The sequence below is a fragment of the Anomaloglossus baeobatrachus genome, chromosome 3 (genome assembly GCF_048569485.1).
Source record: "Anomaloglossus baeobatrachus isolate aAnoBae1 chromosome 3, aAnoBae1.hap1, whole genome shotgun sequence".
NCBI lineage: Eukaryota > Metazoa > Chordata > Amphibia > Anura > Aromobatidae > Anomaloglossus > Anomaloglossus baeobatrachus.
Genome location: NC_134355.1, coordinates 694,348,229 through 694,368,223, shown reverse-complemented (window position 1 = coordinate 694,368,223; position 19,995 = coordinate 694,348,229). Strand labels below are relative to the sequence as shown.

General features: G+C 41.4%; 1 protein-coding gene across 1 annotated transcript in view; it reads right to left on the bottom strand.

Moving 5' to 3' along the window:
* Window positions 1-19,995, bottom strand: part of LOC142297087 (DNA (cytosine-5)-methyltransferase 3A-like) — a 271,093-nt gene that overhangs the window by 144,752 nt on the left and 106,346 nt on the right. Inside the window, 1 exon segment of the mRNA XM_075341333.1 lies at window positions 12,910-13,014. Within this exon segment, the coding sequence (XP_075197448.1) occupies window positions 12,910-13,014 (105 nt within the window).

Genomic DNA, 19,995 nt, shown 5'->3' with positions numbered 1-19,995 from the left:
TTTTCTATTTAAATCGGATCGATTTAAATCATGATTTTAATCATGATTTAAATCACTGATTTAAATCAAAAGGTTTTTTTTAATATAAATCACGATTAAAATGAGAAGTGAGAGCAGTGTGCATGTGCGCCCATAGTTACACGGACGAAACTAGGGGCAACGATCTAACGCCAGGGTGAGGGGGGGACCCCAAAGTAAGTAAAAATCTTTTTTGTTTTACTATATGGCAATAGGTAGGTGTTTAAAAGCAGCATGTCTTAATTGTATAAACTATTAATAGCCTCCACATTTTGTTCATACTGCCCCTTTAATTCCACACTTCTAGCTTGGTTTCAGTTTTGGTTTAGTTTCTTTTTCCCTGCATTCAGTTGACATGCCCAAACTTGTTGGATAGTCAGCAGTACTTGGTTCAGGCTGTAGTAACATCAGCAGTGCTTGGCTCAGGCTGTAGTAACAATCAAACTTCATAAGTGATCTGTGTGAGCCATGGCAGCAGGTCGTAAGAGAGACCCTATTTGGGTTCATTTTGTTGAGATGCCAGCAGCAGATCTTGGAAAGAAAGGTGCAAGAGCAAAGTGCAAATACTGTCAAAAGGATATCCAAGGACTTGTTTGCCGTTTGAAATCACATTATGAAAACTGCAACCAGAAGGGAAATGAAGATGTTGATAGTGATACAACTAATGTCAATGAACCCCCACAGCTTCTTATGCACCAGGAGCCTAGTACTAGTGGTAAGTCTGGCAATTAACCGCTTAGGAACTGCTAAAGCAGGACAACTGGTTTTCCTATTAAAAGTCCTAAATAAACAGTAGGCTTAAAGGACTGATGTATTCACTGAAGATGTTTGCTTACTTCAAACGTTAGAGATAGGCTATTGTTAAAAAGTACTTACTCTCTGTAGTTCAATTCTGAGTGTTTAATAGTGCAAATAAAAATTATTAGGTTTCATAATCAACTGTTTTAATATTTTTATTTGTGTAAAACAATTAGATTTGCAAAAAGACAAAGTTTTGCTTGTGTACAACTTGATTAAAAAAATCTGATTTAAATCAAATGATTTAAATCAAAAAAATCTGATTTAAATCAAAAAAATCTGATTTTTTTGATTTTTTTAAAAAAATCAAGATTTTTATCCACCCTGATACCAGGTAACATAGCACAGGAGACATGGAATACCAGGTAACATAGTACAGGGCACAGGTAACACCAGGTAACATAGAACAGGGCACAGGTAACACCAGGTAACATAGCACAGGGCACAGGTAACACCAGGTAACATAGCACAGGGCACAGGTAATACCAGGTAACATAGCACAGGAGACATGGAATATCAGGTAACATAGCACAGGGCACAGGTAACACCAGGTAACATAGCACAGGGCACAGGTAACATAGCACAGGGCACAGGTAACACCAGGTAACATAGCACAGGGCACAGGTAACACCAGGTAACATAGCACAGGTAACACCAGGTAGCATAGCACAGGTAACATCAGGTAACATAACACAGGTAACATAGCACAGGGCACAGGTAACATAGCACAGGGCACAGGTAACATAGCACAGGGCACAGGTAACATGGCATAGGTAACATAGCACAGGGCACAGGTAACATGGCATAGGTAACATAGCACAGGGCACAGGTAACATAGCACAGGGCACAGGTAACACCAGGTAACATAGCACAGGGCACAGGTAACACCAGGTAACATAGCACAGGGCACAGGTAACACCAGCTAACATAACACAGGTAACATAACACAGGTAACATAGCATAGGTAACATAGCACAGGTAACACCAGGTAACAGCACAGGTAACATAGCACAGGTAACATAGCACAGGTAACAAAGCACAGGGCACAGGTAACACCGGGTAACATAGCACAGGGCACAGGTAATACCAGGTAACATAGCTCATCGCACAGGTAGTACCAGGTAACATAGTACAGGGCACAGGTAACACCAGGTAACATAGCACAGGGCACAGGTAATACCAGGTAACATAGCACAGGGCACAGGTAACACCAGGTAACATAGAACAGGGCACAGGTAACACCAGGTAACATAGCACAGGGCACAGGTAACACCAGGTAACATAGCACAGGGCACAGGTAATACCAGGTAACATAGTACAGGGCACAGGTAATACCAGGTAACATAGTACAGGGCACAGGTAATACCAGGTAACATAGTACAGGGCACATGTAACATAGCACAGGTAACATAGCACAGGGCACAGGTAACACCAGGTAACATAGCACAGGTAACATAGCACAGGTAACATAGCACAGGTAACATAGCACAGGGCACAGGTAACACCAGGTAACATAGCACAGGGCACAGGTAATACCAGGTAACATAGCACAGGGCACAGGTAACATAGCACAGGGCACAGGTAACACCAGATAACATAGCACAGGTAACATAGCACAGGTAACATCAGGTAACATAGCACAGGTAACATAGCACAGGGCACAGGTAACATAGCACAGGTAACAGCACAGGTAACATCAGGTAAGATAGCACAGGTAACATAGCACAGGTAACATAGCACAGGGCACAGGTAACACCAGGTAACATAGCACAGGGCACAGGTAATACCAGGTAACATAGTACAGGGCACAGGTAACACCAGGTAACATAGCACAGGGCACAGGTAACAACAGGTAACATAGCACAGGGCACAGGTAACACCAGGTAACATAGCACAGGGCACAGGTAACACCAGGTAACATAGTACAGGGCACAGATAATACCAGGTAACATAGCACAGGATACAGGTAATACCAGTTAACATAGCACAGGTAACACCAGGTAAAATAGCACAGGGCACAGGTAATACCAGGTAACATAGTACAGGGCACAGGTAACACCAGGTAACATAGAACAGGGCACAGGTAACACCAGGTAACATAGCACAGGGCACAGGTAACACCAGGTAACATAGCACAGGGCACAGGTAATACCAGGTAACATAGTACAGGGCACAGGTAATACCAGGTAACATAGTACAGGGCACAGGTAATACCAGGTAACATAGTACAGGGCACAGGTAATACCAGGTAACATAGTACAGGGCACAGGTAATACCAGGTAACATAGTACAGGGCACATGTAACATAGCACAGGTAACATAGCACAGGGCACAGGTAACACCAGGTAACATAGCACAGGTAACATAGCACAGGTAACATAGCACAGGTAACATAGCACAGGGCACAGGTAACACCAGGTAACATAGCACAGGGCACAGGTAATACCAGGTAACATAGCACAGGGCACAGGTAACATAGCACAGGGCACAGGTAACACCAGATAACATAGCACAGGTAACATAGCACAGGTAACATCAGGTAACATAGCACAGGTAACATAGCACAGGGCACAGGTAACATAGCACAGGTAACAGCACAGGTAACATCAGGTAAGATAGCACAGGTAACATAGCACAGGTAACATAGCACAGGGCACAGGTAACACCAGGTAACATAGCACAGGGCACAGGTAATACCAGGTAACATAGTACAGGGCACAGGTAACACCAGGTAACATAGCACAGGGCACAGGTAACAACAGGTAACATAGCACAGGGCACAGGTAACACCAGGTAACATAGCACAGGGCACAGGTAACACCAGGTAACATAGTACAGGGCACAGGTAATACCAGGTAACATAGCACAGGGCACAGGTAATACCAGGTAACATAGTACAGGGCACAGGTAATACCAGGTAACATAGCACAGGGCACAGGTAACACCAGGTAACATAGCACAGGGCACAGGTAATACCAGGTAACATAGTACAGGGCACAGGTAATACCAGGTAACATAGCACAGGGCACAGGTAACACCAGGTAACATAGCACAGGGCACAGGTAACACCAGGTAACATAGCACAGGTAACGCATGGCAATACAGTACAAGGATTTAGGTAGCACCAGATATTATTGCACAGGCGTCCATCTAACACCAGGAGCACAGGTAATACTACGTAACATGGTACAGGTATTCAGACAATATTGGATAGTGCAGATAAAAGCCGATAACGTCCTACAGGTGTTTAGGCCATAGTAACAGACACTGGGTGTCATCCCGTATAATCCCGTATACCATGCATCCTATCAGGTAAATAGGCAATAGAGGCTTTGACACCTGAGAGCAGAGATAACCCCAGGTAATATCAGTAACACTTCTACAGAACAACCCAGAGATCAGCTGATGGCCTGCGTTGGAGGCAATGGCAGGTACCCGAAGAGGCCTGAACATGTCCAGGTAATATTATACCAAGATCCTATCACAGGTGTAGATACAGAATCACTAAGGTGCTACCTATAAACAGCAGCCAGCATGGCTAATACCCAGGGCACAAGCCGAACACCCTGCAACATAACACAGCGGGCACAGGACATTACCATCAGCAATCCGGCTAATCCTAGAGTTGTAGGTAATAGCAGATAACATGGTACAGAGCCAAGAAGGGCAATACCAGGTGTCATACAACTGTACAGGGTATATGGAAATAGGCCTTGTCCAAAAAATAGCTGGTCCAGAGCAAGGCACAGGTAACACACAGCTCAGGTGTGCAGGCAACACACAGCTCAGGTGTGCAGGCAACACACAGCTCAGGTGTGCAGGCAACACACAGCTCAGGTGTGCAGGCAACACACAGCTCAGGTGTGCAGGCAACACACAGCTCAGGTGTGCAGGCAACACACAGCTCAGGTGTGCAGGCAACACACAGCTCAGGTGTGCAGGCAACACACAGCTCAGGTGTGCAGGCAACACACAGCTCAGGTGTGCAGGCAACACACAGCTCAGGTGTGCAGGCAACACACAGCTCAGGTGTGCAGGCAACACACAGCTCAGGTGTGCAGGCAACACACAGCTCAGGTGTGCAGGCAACACACAGGTGTGCAGGCAACACACAGCTCAGGTGTGCAGGTAACACACACAGCTCAGTTGTGCAGGCAACACACAGCTCAGTTGTGCAGGCAACACACAGCTCAGGTGTGCAGGCAACACACAGCTCAGGTGTGCAGGCAACACACAGCTCAGGTGTGCAGGCAACACACAGCTCAGGTGTGCAGGCAACACACAGCTCAGGTGTGCAGGCAACACACAGCTCAGGTGTGCAGGCAACACACAGCTCAGGTGTGCAGGCAACACACAGCTCAGGTGTGCAGGCAACACACAGCTCAGGTGTGCAGGCAACACACAGCTCAGGTGTGCAGGCAACACACAGCTCAGGTGTGCAGGCAACACACAGCTCAGGTGTGCAGGCAACACACAGCTCAGGTGTGCAGGCAACACACAGCTCAGGTGTGCAGGCAACACACAGCTCAGGTGTGCAGGCAACACACAGCTCAGGTGTGCAGGCAACACACAGCTCAGGTGTGCAGGCAACACACAGCTCAGGTGTGCAGGCAACACACAGCTCAGGTGTGCAGGCAACACACAGCTCAAGTGTGCAGGCAACACACAGCTCAGGTGTGCAGGCAACACACAGCTCAAGTGTGCAGGTAACACACAGGTCAGGTGTGCAGGTAACACACACAGCTCAGGTGTGCAGGTAACACACACAGCTCAGGTGTGCAGGTAACACACACAGCTCAGGTGTGCAGGTAACACACACAGCTCAGGTGTGCAGGTAACACACACAGCTCAGTTGTGCAGGTAACACACACAGCTCAGTTGTGCAGGTAACACATAGCTCAGGTGTGCAGGTAACACACAGGACAGGTGTGCAGGTAACACACAGGACAGGTGTGCAGGTAACACACAGGACAGGTGTGCAGGTAACACACAGCACAGGTGAGCAGGTAACACACACAGCACAGGTGTGCAGGTAACATATAGCGATTGTGTGCAGGTAACACACAGCTCAGGTGTGCAGGTAACACACACAGCACAGGTGAGCAGGTAACACACACAGCACAGGTGAGCAGGTAACACACACAGCACAGGTGAGCAGGTAACACACAGCTCAGGTGTGCAGGTAACATAGCACATGTGTGCAGGTAAAGCACAGCACAGGTGTGCAGGTAAAGCACAGCACAGGTGTGCAGGTAACACACAGCACAGGTGTGCAGGTAACACACAGCACAGGTGTGCAGGTACCACACAGCACAGGTGTGCAGGTAACACACAGCACAGGTGTGCAGGTAACACACAGCACAGGTGTGCAGGTAACACACAGCACAGGTGTGCAGGTAACACACAGCACAGGTGTGCAAGTAACACACAGCACAGGTGTGCAGGTAACACACAGCACAGGTTACATGCAGCACAAATGTGCAGGTAAGATGTTGTATAGCACAGGTGTGCAGGTAACATGTATTATAGCACAGATGTGCTTATACTCCCAGATAGCATAAAACAGGTGTGAATATAATAGCTGGTAATAGCACAGGTGTACAGGTAATACTGGATAGCATAGCACAGGTGTGCAGGTAATACTAGATAGCATAGCACAGGTGTGCAGGTAATACTGGATAGCATAGCACAGGTGTGCAGGTAATACTAGATAGCATAAAACAGGTGTGCAGGTAATACTAGATAGCATAGCACAGGTGTGCAGGTAATACTAGATAGCATAGCACATGTGTGCAGATAATACTAGATAGCATAGCACATGTGTGCAGATAATACTAGATAGCATAGCACATGTGTGCAGGTAATACTGGATAGCATAGCACAGGTGTGCAGATGATACTAGATAGCATAGCACATGTGTGCAGGTAACACTAGATAGCATAGAACAGGTGTGCAGGTAATACTAGATAGCATAGCACAGGTGTGCAGGTAATACTAGATAGCATAGCACAGGTGTGCAGGTAATACTAGATAACATAGCACAGGTGTGCAGGTAATACTAGATAGCATAGCACAGGTGTGCAGGTAATACTGGATAGTATAGCACAGGTGTGCAGGTAATACTAGATAGCATAGCACAGGTGTGCAGGTAATACTAGATAACATAGCACAGGTGTGCAGGTAATACTAGATAGCATAGCATAGGTGTGCAGGTAATACTAGATAGCATAGCACAGGTGTGAAGGTAATACTGGATAGCATAGCACAGGTGTGCAGGTAATACTAGATAGCATAGCACAGATGTGCAAATAATACTAGATAGCATAGCACAGGTGTGCAGGTAATACTAGATAGCATAGCACAGGTGTGCAGGTAATACTAGATAGCATAGCACAGGTGTGCAGGTAATACTACATAGCATAGCACAGGTGTGCAGGTAATACTACATAGCATAGCACAGGTGTGCAGATAATACTAGATAACATAGCACAGGTGTGCAGGTAATACTGGATAGCATATCACAGGTGTGCAGGTAATACTAGATAACATAGCACATGTGTGCAGGTAATACTAGATAGCATAGCACAGGTGTGCAGGTAATACTAGATAGCATAGCACAGGTGTGCAGGTAATACTGGATAGCATAGCACAGGTGTGCAGGTAATACTAGATAGCATAAAACAGGTGTGCAGGTAATACTACATAGCATAGCACAGGTGTGCAGGTAATACTGGATAGCATAGCACATGTGTGCAGATAATACTAGATAGCATAGCACATGTGTGCAGGTAATACTGGATAGCATAGCACAGGTGTGCAGGTAACACTAGATAGCATAGAACAGGTGTGCAGGTAATACTAGATAGCATAGCACAGGTATGCAGGTAATACTAGATAGCATAGCACAGGTGTGAAGGTAATACTAGATAGCATAGCACAGGTGTGAAGGTAATACTAGATAGCATAGCACAGGTGTGCAGGTAATACTAGATAGCATAGCACAGGTGTGCAGGTAATACTAGATAGCATAGCACAGATGTGCAGGTAATACTAGATAGCATAGCACATGTGTGCAGGTAATACTAGATAGCATAGCACAGGTGTGCAGGTAATACTAGATAGCATAGCACATGTGTGCAGGTAATACTGTATAGCATAGCACAGGTGTGCAGGTAATACTAGATAGCATAGCACAGGTGTGCAGGTAATACTAGATAGCATAGCACAGGTGTGCAGGTAATACTAGATAGCATAGCACAGGTGTGCAGGTAATACTGGATAGCATAGCACAGGTGTGCAGGTAATACTAAATAACATAGCACAGGTGTGCAGGTAATACTAGATAGCATAGCACAGGTGTGCAGGTAATACTAGATAGCATAGCACAGGTGTGCAGGTAATACTAGATAACATAGCACAGGTGTGCAGGTAATACTAGATAACATAGCACAGGTGTGCAGGTAATACTAGATAGCATAGCACAGGTGTGCAGGTAATACTAGATAGCATAGCACAGGTGTGCAGGTAATACTGGATAGCATAGCACAGGTAATACTAGATAGCATAGCACAGGTGTGCAGGAAATACTAGATAGCATAGCACAGGTGTGCAGGTAATACTAGATAGCATAGCACAGGTGTGCAGGTAATACTAGATAGCATAGCACAGGTGTGCAGGTAATACTAGATAGCATAGCACAGGTGTGCAGGTAATACTAGATAGCATAGCACAGGTGTGCAGGTAATACTAGATAGCATAGCACAGGAGTGCAGGTAATACTAGATAGCATAGCACAGGTGTGCAGGTAATACTAGATAGCATAGCACAGGTGTGCAGGTAATACTAGATAGCATAGCAGAAGTGTGCAGGTAATACTAGATAGCATAGCACAGGTGTGCAGGTAATACTAGATAGCATAGCACAGGTGTGCAGGTAATACTAGATAGCATAGCACAGGTGTGCAGGTAATACTAGATAGGATAGGACAGGTGTGCAGGTAATACAGGATAGGACAGGTGTGCAGGTAATACTAGATAGCACAGGTGTGCAGGTAATACTAGATAGCATAGCACATGTGTGCAGGTAATACTGGATAGCATAGCACAGGTGTGCAGGTAATACTAGATAGCATAGCACAGGTGTGCAGGTAATACTAGATAGCATAGCACAGGTGTGCAGGTAATACTACATAGCATAGCACAGGTGTGCAGGTAATACTACATAGCATAGCACAGGTGTGCAGATAATACTAGATAACATAGCACAGGTGTGCAGGTAATACTGGATAGCATATCACAGGTGTGCAGGTAATACTAGATAACATAGCACATGTGTGCAGGTAATACTAGATAGCATAGCACAGGTGTGCAGGTAATACTAGATAGCATAGCACAGGTGTGCAGGTAATACTGGATAGCATAGCACAGGTGTGCAGGTAATACTAGATAGCATAAAACAGGTGTGCAGGTAATACTACATAGCATAGCACAGGTGTGCAGGTAATACTGGATAGCATAGCACATGTGTGCAGATAATACTAGATAGCATAGCACATGTGTGCAGGTAATACTGGATAGCATAGCACAGGTGTGCAGGTAACACTAGATAGCATAGAACAGGTGTGCAGGTAATACTAGATAGCATAGCACAGGTATGCAGGTAATACTAGATAGCATAGCACAGGTGTGAAGGTAATACTAGATAGCATAGCACAGGTGTGAAGGTAATACTAGATAGCATAGCACAGGTGTGCAGGTAATACTAGATAGCATAGCACAGGTGTGCAGGTAATACTAGATAGCATAGCACAGATGTGCAGGTAATACTAGATAGCATAGCACATGTGTGCAGGTAATACTAGATAGCATAGCACAGGTGTGCAGGTAATACTAGATAGCATAGCACATGTGTGCAGGTAATACTGTATAGCATAGCACAGGTGTGCAGGTAATACTAGATAGCATAGCACAGGTGTGCAGGTAATACTAGATAGCATAGCACAGGTGTGCAGGTAATACTAGATAGCATAGCACAGGTGTGCAGGTAATACTGGATAGCATAGCACAGGTGTGCAGGTAATACTAAATAACATAGCACAGGTGTGCAGGTAATACTAGATAGCATAGCACAGGTGTGCAGGTAATACTAGATAGCATAGCACAGGTGTGCAGGTAATACTAGATAACATAGCACAGGTGTGCAGGTAATACTAGATAACATAGCACAGGTGTGCAGGTAATACTAGATAGCATAGCACAGGTGTGCAGGTAATACTAGATAGCATAGCACAGGTGTGCAGGTAATACTGGATAGCATAGCACAGGTAATACTAGATAGCATAGCACAGGTGTGCAGGAAATACTAGATAGCATAGCACAGGTGTGCAGGTAATACTAGATAGCATAGCACAGGTGTGCAGGTAATACTAGATAGCATAGCACAGGTGTGCAGGTAATACTAGATAGCATAGCACAGGTGTGCAGGTAATACTAGATAGCATAGCACAGGTGTGCAGGTAATACTAGATAGCATAGCACAGGAGTGCAGGTAATACTAGATAGCATAGCACAGGTGTGCAGGTAATACTAGATAGCATAGCACAGGTGTGCAGGTAATACTAGATAGCATAGCAGAAGTGTGCAGGTAATACTAGATAGCATAGCACAGGTGTGCAGGTAATACTAGATAGCATAGCACAGGTGTGCAGGTAATACTAGATAGCATAGCACAGGTGTGCAGGTAATACTAGATAGGATAGGACAGGTGTGCAGGTAATACAGGATAGGACAGGTGTGCAGGTAATACTAGATAGCACAGGTGTGCAGGTAATACTAGATAGCATAGCACATGTGTGCAGGTAATACTAGATAGCATAGCACAGGTGTGCAGGTAATACTACATAGCATAGCACATGTGTGCAGGTAATACTGGATAGCATAGCACAGGTGTGCAGGTAATACTAGATAGCATAGCACAGGTGTGCAGGTAATACTAGATAGCATAGCACAGGTGTGCAGGTAATACTAGATAGCATAGCACAGGTGTGCAGGTAATACTAGATAGCATAGCACAGGTGTGCAGGTAATACTACATAGCATAGCACAGGTGTGCAGGTAATACTAGATAGCATAGCACAGGTGTGCAGGAAATACTAGATAGCATAGCACAGGTGTGCAGGTAATACTAGATAGCATAGCACAGGTGTGCAGGTAATACTAGATAGCATAGCACAGGTGTGCAGGTAATACTAGATAGCATAGCAGAAGTGTGCAGGTAATACTAGATAGCATAGCACAGGTGTGCAGGTAATACTAGATATCATAGCACTGGTGTGCAGGTAATACTAGATAGCATAGGACAGGTGTGCAGGTAATACTAGATAGCACAGGTGTGCAAGTAATACTAGATAGCATAGCACATGTGTGCAGGTAATACTAGATAGCATAGCACAGGTGTGCAGGTAATACTAGATAGCATAGCACAGGTGTGCAGGTAATACTAGATAGCATAGCACAGGTGTGCAGGTAATACTACATAGCATAGCACAGGTGTGCAGGTAATACTAGATAGCATAGCACAGCAGTGCAGGTAATACTAGATAGCATAGCACAGGTGTGCAGGTAATACTAGATAGCATAGCACAGGTGTGCAGGTAATACTAGATAGCATAGCACAGGTGTGCAGGTAATACTAGATAGCATAGCACAGGTGTGCAGGTAATTCTAGATAGCATAGCACAGGTGTGCAGGTAATACTAGATAGCATAGCACAGGTGTGCAGGTAATACTAGATAGCATAGCACAGGTGTGCAGGTAATACTAGATAGCATAGCACAGGTGTGCAGGTAATACTAGATAGCATAGCACAGGTGTGCAGGTAATACTAGATAGCATAGCACAGGTGTGCAGGTAATACTAGATAGCATAGCACAGGTGTGCAGGTAATACTAGATAGCATAGCACAGGTGTGCAGGTAATACTAGATAGCATAGCAGAAGTATGCAGGTAATACTAGATAGCATAGCACAGGTGTGCAGGTAATACTAGATATCATAGCACTGGTGTGCAGGTAATACTAGATAGCATAGGACAGGTGTGCAGGTAATACTAGATAGCACAGGTGTGCAAGTAATACTAGATAGCATAGCACATGTGTGCAGGTAATACTGGATAGCATAGCACAGGTGTGCAGGTAATACTAGATAGCATAGCACAGGTGTGCAGGTAATACTAGATAGCATAGCACAGGTGTGCAGGTAATACTAGATAGCATAGCACAGGTGTGCAGGTAATACTAGATAGCATAGCACAGGTGTGCAGGTAATACTAGATAGCATAGCACAGGTGTGCAGGTAATACTAGATAGCATAGCACAGGTGTGCAGGTAATACTAGATAGCATAGCACAGGTGTGCAGGTAATACTGGATAGCATAGCACAGGTGTGCAGGTAATACTAGATAGCATAGCACAGGTGTGCAGGTAATACTCGTTAGCATAGCACAGGTGTGCAGGTAATACTCGTTAGCATAGCACAGGTGTGCAGGTAATACTCGTTAGCATAGCACAGGTGTGCAGGTAATACTCGTTAGCATAGCACAGGTGTGCAGGTAATACTCGTTAGCATAGCACAGGTGTGCAGGTAATACTCGTTAGCATAGCACAGGTGTGCAGGTAATACTAGATAGCATAGCACAGGTGTGCAGGTAATACTAGATAGCATAGCACAGGTGTGCAGGTAATACTAGATAACATACTATCTAGTAGTTGGACTTGGCACAGAAGCTGTGAGTGCAGCAGTCATGACTCCGCAGCAATCAGCACTGCATCCAGCTGTGTTACTGCACCGGAGAGCGGTACTATTCTACAGCCACGCGGTGCACACAGCACAGGACCAGACACAGCCCGAACACAACAAGTACATTCAGAAACCGTGACAAAACCGCCGCTGGACCGCCGCTGGGCCGCCGCCATGTCTGACCCTGAGCGAGACGCACAAGAACAAAATCTAACAACCATGAAAAAATAAATGACGAAAACCTGTGAAGAGATAATAGCGCTGCCCTCGTGCATTGGAGGAGTCTCCCCGACACTCACCGCTTCCTGTTTACGCCTTCTGCCCGGACGCCCCACTTTCTTCACGGACCCCCCAATGTCCGGCCGCTCCTCCCGGCTCCTCTGCTCCTTACCATCATCTTCTGCCTAGAGGACAAGATAAAGGCATCAAATGTGACCAGAGAAGGAAACGTCATTATGACGGTGTGACATGGCGGGGCGGTATTATATTCACTCATTTTAGGAGCGCGCATTGTTCTGTGTCATTGTGTACAATACAGAAGAATCTACTGAATCAGCCAATCTCCTGACCGTCCAATCATTACCCCCCGCCCGAAAATCACCCCCTGCAGTGCCCAGTAGTTATATTCTTGTACATAGGGGCAGTGTTATAGTAGTTATATTCTTGTACATAGGAGCAGTATTATAGTAGTTATATTCTTGTACATAGGGGAAGTATTATAGTAGTTATATTCTTGTACATAGGGGCAGTATTATAGTAGTTATATTCTTGTACATAGGGGCAGTATTATAGTAGTTATATTCTTGTACATAGGGGCAGTATTATAGTAGTTATATTCTTGTACATAGGGGCAGTATTATAGCAGTTATATTCTTGTCCATAGGGGGCAGTATTATAGTAGTTATATTTTTGTACATAGGGGCAGTATTATAGTAGTTATATTCTTGTATATAGGGGCAGTATTATAGTAGTCATATTCTTGTACATAGGGGCAGTATTATAGTAGTCATATTCTTGTACATAGGGGCAGTATTATAGCAGTTATATTCTTGTACATAGGGACAGTATTATAGTAGTTATATTCTTGTACATAGGGGGCAGTATTATAGTAGTTATATTCTTGTACATAGGGGGCAGTATTATAGTAGTTATATTCTTGTACATAGGGGCAGTATTATAGCAGTTATATTCTTGTACATAGGGGGCAGTATTATAGTAGTTATATTTTTGTACATAGGGGCAGTATTATAGTAGTTATATTCTTGTACATAGGAGGTAGTATTATAGTAGTTATATTCTTGTACATAGGGGCAGTATTATAGTAGTTATATTCTTGTACATAGGGGCCAGTATTATAGTAGTTATATTCTTGTACATAGGGGCAGTATTATAGTAGTTATATTCTTGTACATAGGGGCAGTATTATAGTAGTTATATTCTTGTACATAGGGGCAGTATTATAGCAGTTATATTCTTGTCCATAGGGGGCAGTATTATAGTAGTTATATTCTTGTACATAGGGGCCAGTATTATAGTAGTCATATTCTTGTACATAGGGGCAGTATTATAGTAGTTATATTCTTGTACATAGGGGCAGTATTATAGTAGTTATATTCTTGTACATAGGGGCAGTATTATAGTAGTTATATTCTTGTACATAGGGGCAGTATTATAGCAGTTATATTCTTGTCCATAGGGGGCAGTATTATAGTAGTTATATTTTTGTACATAGGGGCAGTATTATAGTAGTTATATTCTTGTATATAGGGGCAGTATTATAGTAGTCATATTCTTGTACATAGGGGCAGTATTATAGTAGTCATATTCTTGTACATAGGGGCAGTATTATAGCAGTTATATTCTTGTACATAGGGACAGTATTATAGTAGTTATATTCTTGTACATAGGGGGCAGTATTATAGTAGTTATATTCTTGTACATAGGGGGCAGTATTATAGTAGTTATATTCTTGTACATAGGGGCAGTATTATAGCAGTTATATTCTTGTACATAGGGGGCAGTATTATAGTAGTTATATTTTTGTACATAGGGGCAGTATTATAGTAGTTATATTCTTGTACATAGGAGGTAGTATTATAGTAGTTATATTCTTGTACATAGGGGCAGTATTATAGTAGTTATATTCTTGTACATAGGGGCCAGTATTATAGTAGTTATATTCTTGTACATAGGGGCAGTATTATAGCAGTTATATTCTTGTACATAGGGGGCAGTATTATAGTAGTTATATTCTTGTACATAGGGGCAGTATTATAGTAGTTATATTCTTGTACCTAGGGGGCAGTATTATAGTAGTTATATTCTTGTACATAGGGGCAGTATTATAGTAGTTATATTCTTGTACATAGGGGCAGTATTATAGTAGTTATATTCTTGTATATAGGGGCAGTATTATAGCAGTTATATTCTTGTACGTAGGGGCAGTATTATAGTAGTTATATTCTTGTACATAGGGGCAGTATTATAGCAGTTATATTCTTGTACGTAGGGGCAGTATTATAGCAGTTATATTCTTGTACGTAGGGGCAGTATTATAGTAGTTATATTCTTGTACATAGGGGGCAGTATTATAGTAGTTATATTCTTGTACATAGGGGGCAGTATTATAGTAGTTATATTCTTGTACATAGGGGCAGTATTATAGCAGTTATATTCTTGTACATAGGGGGCAGTATTATAGTAGTTATATTTTTGTACATAGGGGCAGTATTATAGTAGTTATATTCTTGTACATAGGAGGTAGTATTATAGTAGTTATATTCTTGTACATAGGGGCAGTATTATAGTAGTTATATTCTTGTACATAGGGGCCAGTATTATAGTAGTTATATTCTTGTACATAGGGGCAGTATTATAGTAGTTATATTCTTGTACCTAGGGGGCAGTATTATAGTAGTTATATTCTTGTACATAGGGGCAGTATTATAGTAGTTATATTCTTGTACATAGGGGCAGTATTATAGTAGTTATATTCTTGTACATAGGGGCAGTATTATAGTAGTTATATTCTTGTACATAGGGGCAGTATTATAGTAGTTATATTCTTGTATATAGGGGCAGTATTATAGTAGTTATATTCTTATACATAGGGTGCAGTATTATAGTAGTTATATTCTTGTACATAGGGGCAGTATTATAGTAGCTATATTCTTGTACATAGGCGGCAGTATTATAGTAGTTATATTCTTGTACATAGGGGCAGTATTATAGTAGTTATATTCTTGTACATAGGGGGCAGTATTATAGTAGTTATAGTCTTGTACATAGGGGCAGTATTATAGTAGTTATATTCTTGTATATAGGGGCAGTATTATAGTAGTTATATTCTTGTACCTAGGGGGCAGTATTATAGTAGTTATATTCTTGTACATAGGGGCAGTATTATAGCAGTTATATTCTTGTATATAGGGGCAGTATTATAGTAGTTATATTCTTGTACATAGGGGCAGTATTATAGGGGCAGTATTATAGCGTTATATTCTTGTACATAGGGGCAGTATTATAGTAGTTATATTCTTGTACATAGGGGCAGTATTATAGTAGTTATATTCTTGTACATAGGGGGCAGTATTATAGTAGTTATATTCTTGTACATAGGGGCAGTATTATAGTAGTTATATTCTTGTACCTAGGGGGCAGTATTATAGTAGTTATATTCTTGTACATAGGGGCAGTATTATAGTAGTTATATTCTTGTACATAGGGGCAGTATTATAGTAGTTATATTCTTGTATATAGGCGGCAGTATTATAGTAGTTATATTCTTGTACATAGGGGCAGTATTATAGTAGTTATATTCTTGTACATAGGGGCAGTATTATAGTAGTTATATTCTTGTACATAGGGGCAGTATTATAGTAGTTATATTCTTGTATATAGGGGCAGTATTAGAGTAGATATATTCTTGTATATAGGCGGCAGTATTATAGTAGTTATAGTCTTGTACATAGGAGCAGTATTATAGTAGTTATATTCTTGTACATAGGGGCAGTATTATAGTAGTTATAGTCTTGTACATAGGGGCAGTATTATAGTAGTTATATTCTTGTACATAGGGGGCAGTATTATAGTAGTTATATTCTTGTACATAGGGGCAGTATTATAGTAGTTATATTCTTGTACATAGGGGGCAGTATTATAGTAGTTATAGTCTTGTACATAGGGGCAGTATTATAGCAGTTATATTCTTGTATATAGGGGCAGTATTATAGTAGTTATATTCTTGTACATAGGGGCAGTATTATAGTAGTTATATTCTTGTACATAGGGGGCAGTATTATAGTAGTTATATTCTTGTACATAGGGGCAGTATTATAGTAGTTATATTCTTGTACATAGGGGCAGTATTATAGTAGTTATATTCTTGTACATAGGGGCAGTATTATAGTAGTTATATTCTTGTACATAGGGGCAGTATTATAGTAGTTATATTCTTGTACATAGGGGGCAGTATTATAGTAGTTATATTCTTGTACATAGGGGCAGTGTTATAGTAGTTATATTCTTGTACATAGGGGCAGTGTTATAGTAGTTATATTCTTGTACATAGGAGCAGTATTATAGTAGTTATATTCTTGTACATAGGAGCAGTATTATAGTAGTATATTCTTGTACATAGGATCATTATTATAGTAGTTATATTCTTGTACATAGGGGCAGTATTATAGTAGTTATATTCTTGTACATAGGGGCAGTATTATAGTAGTTATATTCTTGTACATAGGGGCAGTATTATAGTAGTTATATTCTTGTACATAGGGGCAGTATTATAGTAGTTATATTCTTGTACATAGAGAGCAGTATTATAGTAGTTATAGTCTTGTACATAGGGGGCAGTATTATAGTAGTTATATTCTTGTACATAGGGGCAGTATTATAGTAGTTATATTCTTGTATATAGGGGCAGTATTATAGTAGTTATATTCTTGCACATAGGGGCAGTATTATAGTAGTTATATTCTTGTACATAGGAGCAGTATTATAGTAGTTATATTCTTGTATATAGGGGCAGTATTATAGTAGTTATATTCTTGTAGATAGGGGCAGTATTATAGTAGATATATTCTTGTATATAGGGGCAGTGTTATAGTAGTTATATTCTTGTATATAGGGGCAGTATTATAGTAGTTATATTCTTATACATAGGGAGCAGTATTATAGTAGTTATATTCTTATACATAGGGGGCAGTATTATAGCAGTTATATTCTTGTACATAGGGGCAGTATTATAGTAGTTATATTCTTGTACATAGGGGGCAGTATTATAGTAGTTATATTCTTGTACATAGGGGGCAGTATTATAGCAGTTATATTCTTGTACATAGGGGCAGTATTATAGTAGTTATATTCTTGTACATAGGGGGCAGTATTATAGTAGTTATATTCTTGTACATAGGGGGCAGTATTATAGTAGTTATATTCTTGTATATAGGGGCAGTATTATAGTAGTTATATTCTTGTATATAGGAGGCAGTATTATAGTAGTTATATTCTTGTACATAGGGGCAGTATTATAGTAGTTATATTCTTGTACATAGGGGGCATTATTATAGTAGTTATATTCTTGTACATAGGGGGCAGTATTATAGTAGTTATATTCTTGTACATAGGAGCAGTATTATAGTAGTTATATTCTTGTACATAGGGGGCAGTATTATAGTAGTTATATTCTTGTACATAGGGGGCAGTATTATAGTAGTTATATTTTTGTACATAGGAGCAGTATTATAGTAGTTATATTCTTGTATATAGGGGCAGTATTATAGTAGTTATATTCTTGTACATATGGGCAGTATTATAGTAGTTATATTCTTGTACATAGGAGCAGTATTATAGTAGTTATATTCTTGTACATAGGGGCAGTATTATAGTAGTTATATTCTTGTATATAGGGGCAGTATTATAGTAGTTATATTCTTGTATATAGGAGCAGTATTATAGTAGTTATATTCTTGTACATAGGGAGCAGTATTATAGTAGTTATATTCTTGTATATAGGGGCAGTATTATAGTAGTTATATTCTTGTATATAGGAGCAGTATTATAGTAGTTATATTCTTGTACATAGGCGGCAGTATTATAGTAGTTATATTCTTGTACATAGGGGCAGTATTATAGTAGTTATATTCTTGTACATAGGGGGCAGTATTATAGTAGTTATATTCTTGTATATAGGGGGCAGTATTATAGTAGTTATATTCTTGTATATAGGGGCAGTATTATAGTAGTTATATTCTTGTACATAGGCGGCAGTATTATAGTAGTTATATTCTTGTATATAGGAGCAGTATTATAGTAGTTATATTCTTGTACATAGGGGGCAGTATTATAGTAGTTATATTCTTGTATATAGGGGCAGTATTATAGTAGTTATATTCTTGTACATAGGGGCAGTATTATAGTAGTTATATTCTTGTACATAGGCGGCAGTATTATAGTAGTTATATTCTTGTACATAGGGGCAGTATTATAGTAGTTATATTCTTGTACATAGGCGGCAGTATTATAGTAGTTATATTCTTGTATATAGGAGCAGTATTATAGTAGTTATATTCTTGTATATAGGAGCAGTATTATAGTAGTTATATTCTTGTACATAGGGGCAGTATTAGAGTAGTTATATTCTTGTACATAGGCGGCAGTATTATAGTAGTTATATTCTTGTACATAGGGGGCAGTATTATAGTAGTTATATTCTTGTACATAGGCGGCAGTATTATAGTAGTTATATTCTTGTATATAGGAGCAGTATTATAGTAGTTATATTCTTGTCCATAGGCGGCAGTATTATTATTGTAGGATTGGAGAATTACACGGTTTCCTGAGACATGATGTGACACTGAAGTACGATCTGTTACGTGCAGTATAATAATGATTCCTTTGTTACAGTATTATTATTATCAGTAAATCTCTATCACACAATGTAATGTATTAATAGGACAGGAGGCGCCATTATTCTGGGGATTGGCGCAGTCTCCACTGATCGGGCAGTATAGGATATGGCTGCAGGTAACACTCGGGCACAGGAGGACGCAGGAGGCGGTGTGATGCAGATCAGGGCCTCCGCTCTCATCTCTTTGTATCCTCTTGTCCTCTCTGTCCCTTCCCCATCTCCCATCTAGATCCCCTCCTCTCCTCTCCCCCCTCCCTTATCCCATCTTACCTCCCCAGTCTTCCCTCTACCATCTCCTCTCCCCCTACCTTATCCCATCTTACCTCCCCAGTCTTCCCTCTACCATCTCCTCTCCCCCCTCCCTTATCCCATCTTACCTCCCCAGTCTTCCCTCTACCATCTCCTCTCCCCCCTCCCTTATCCCATCTTACCTCCCCAGTCTTCCCTCTACCATCTCCTCTCCCCCCTCCCT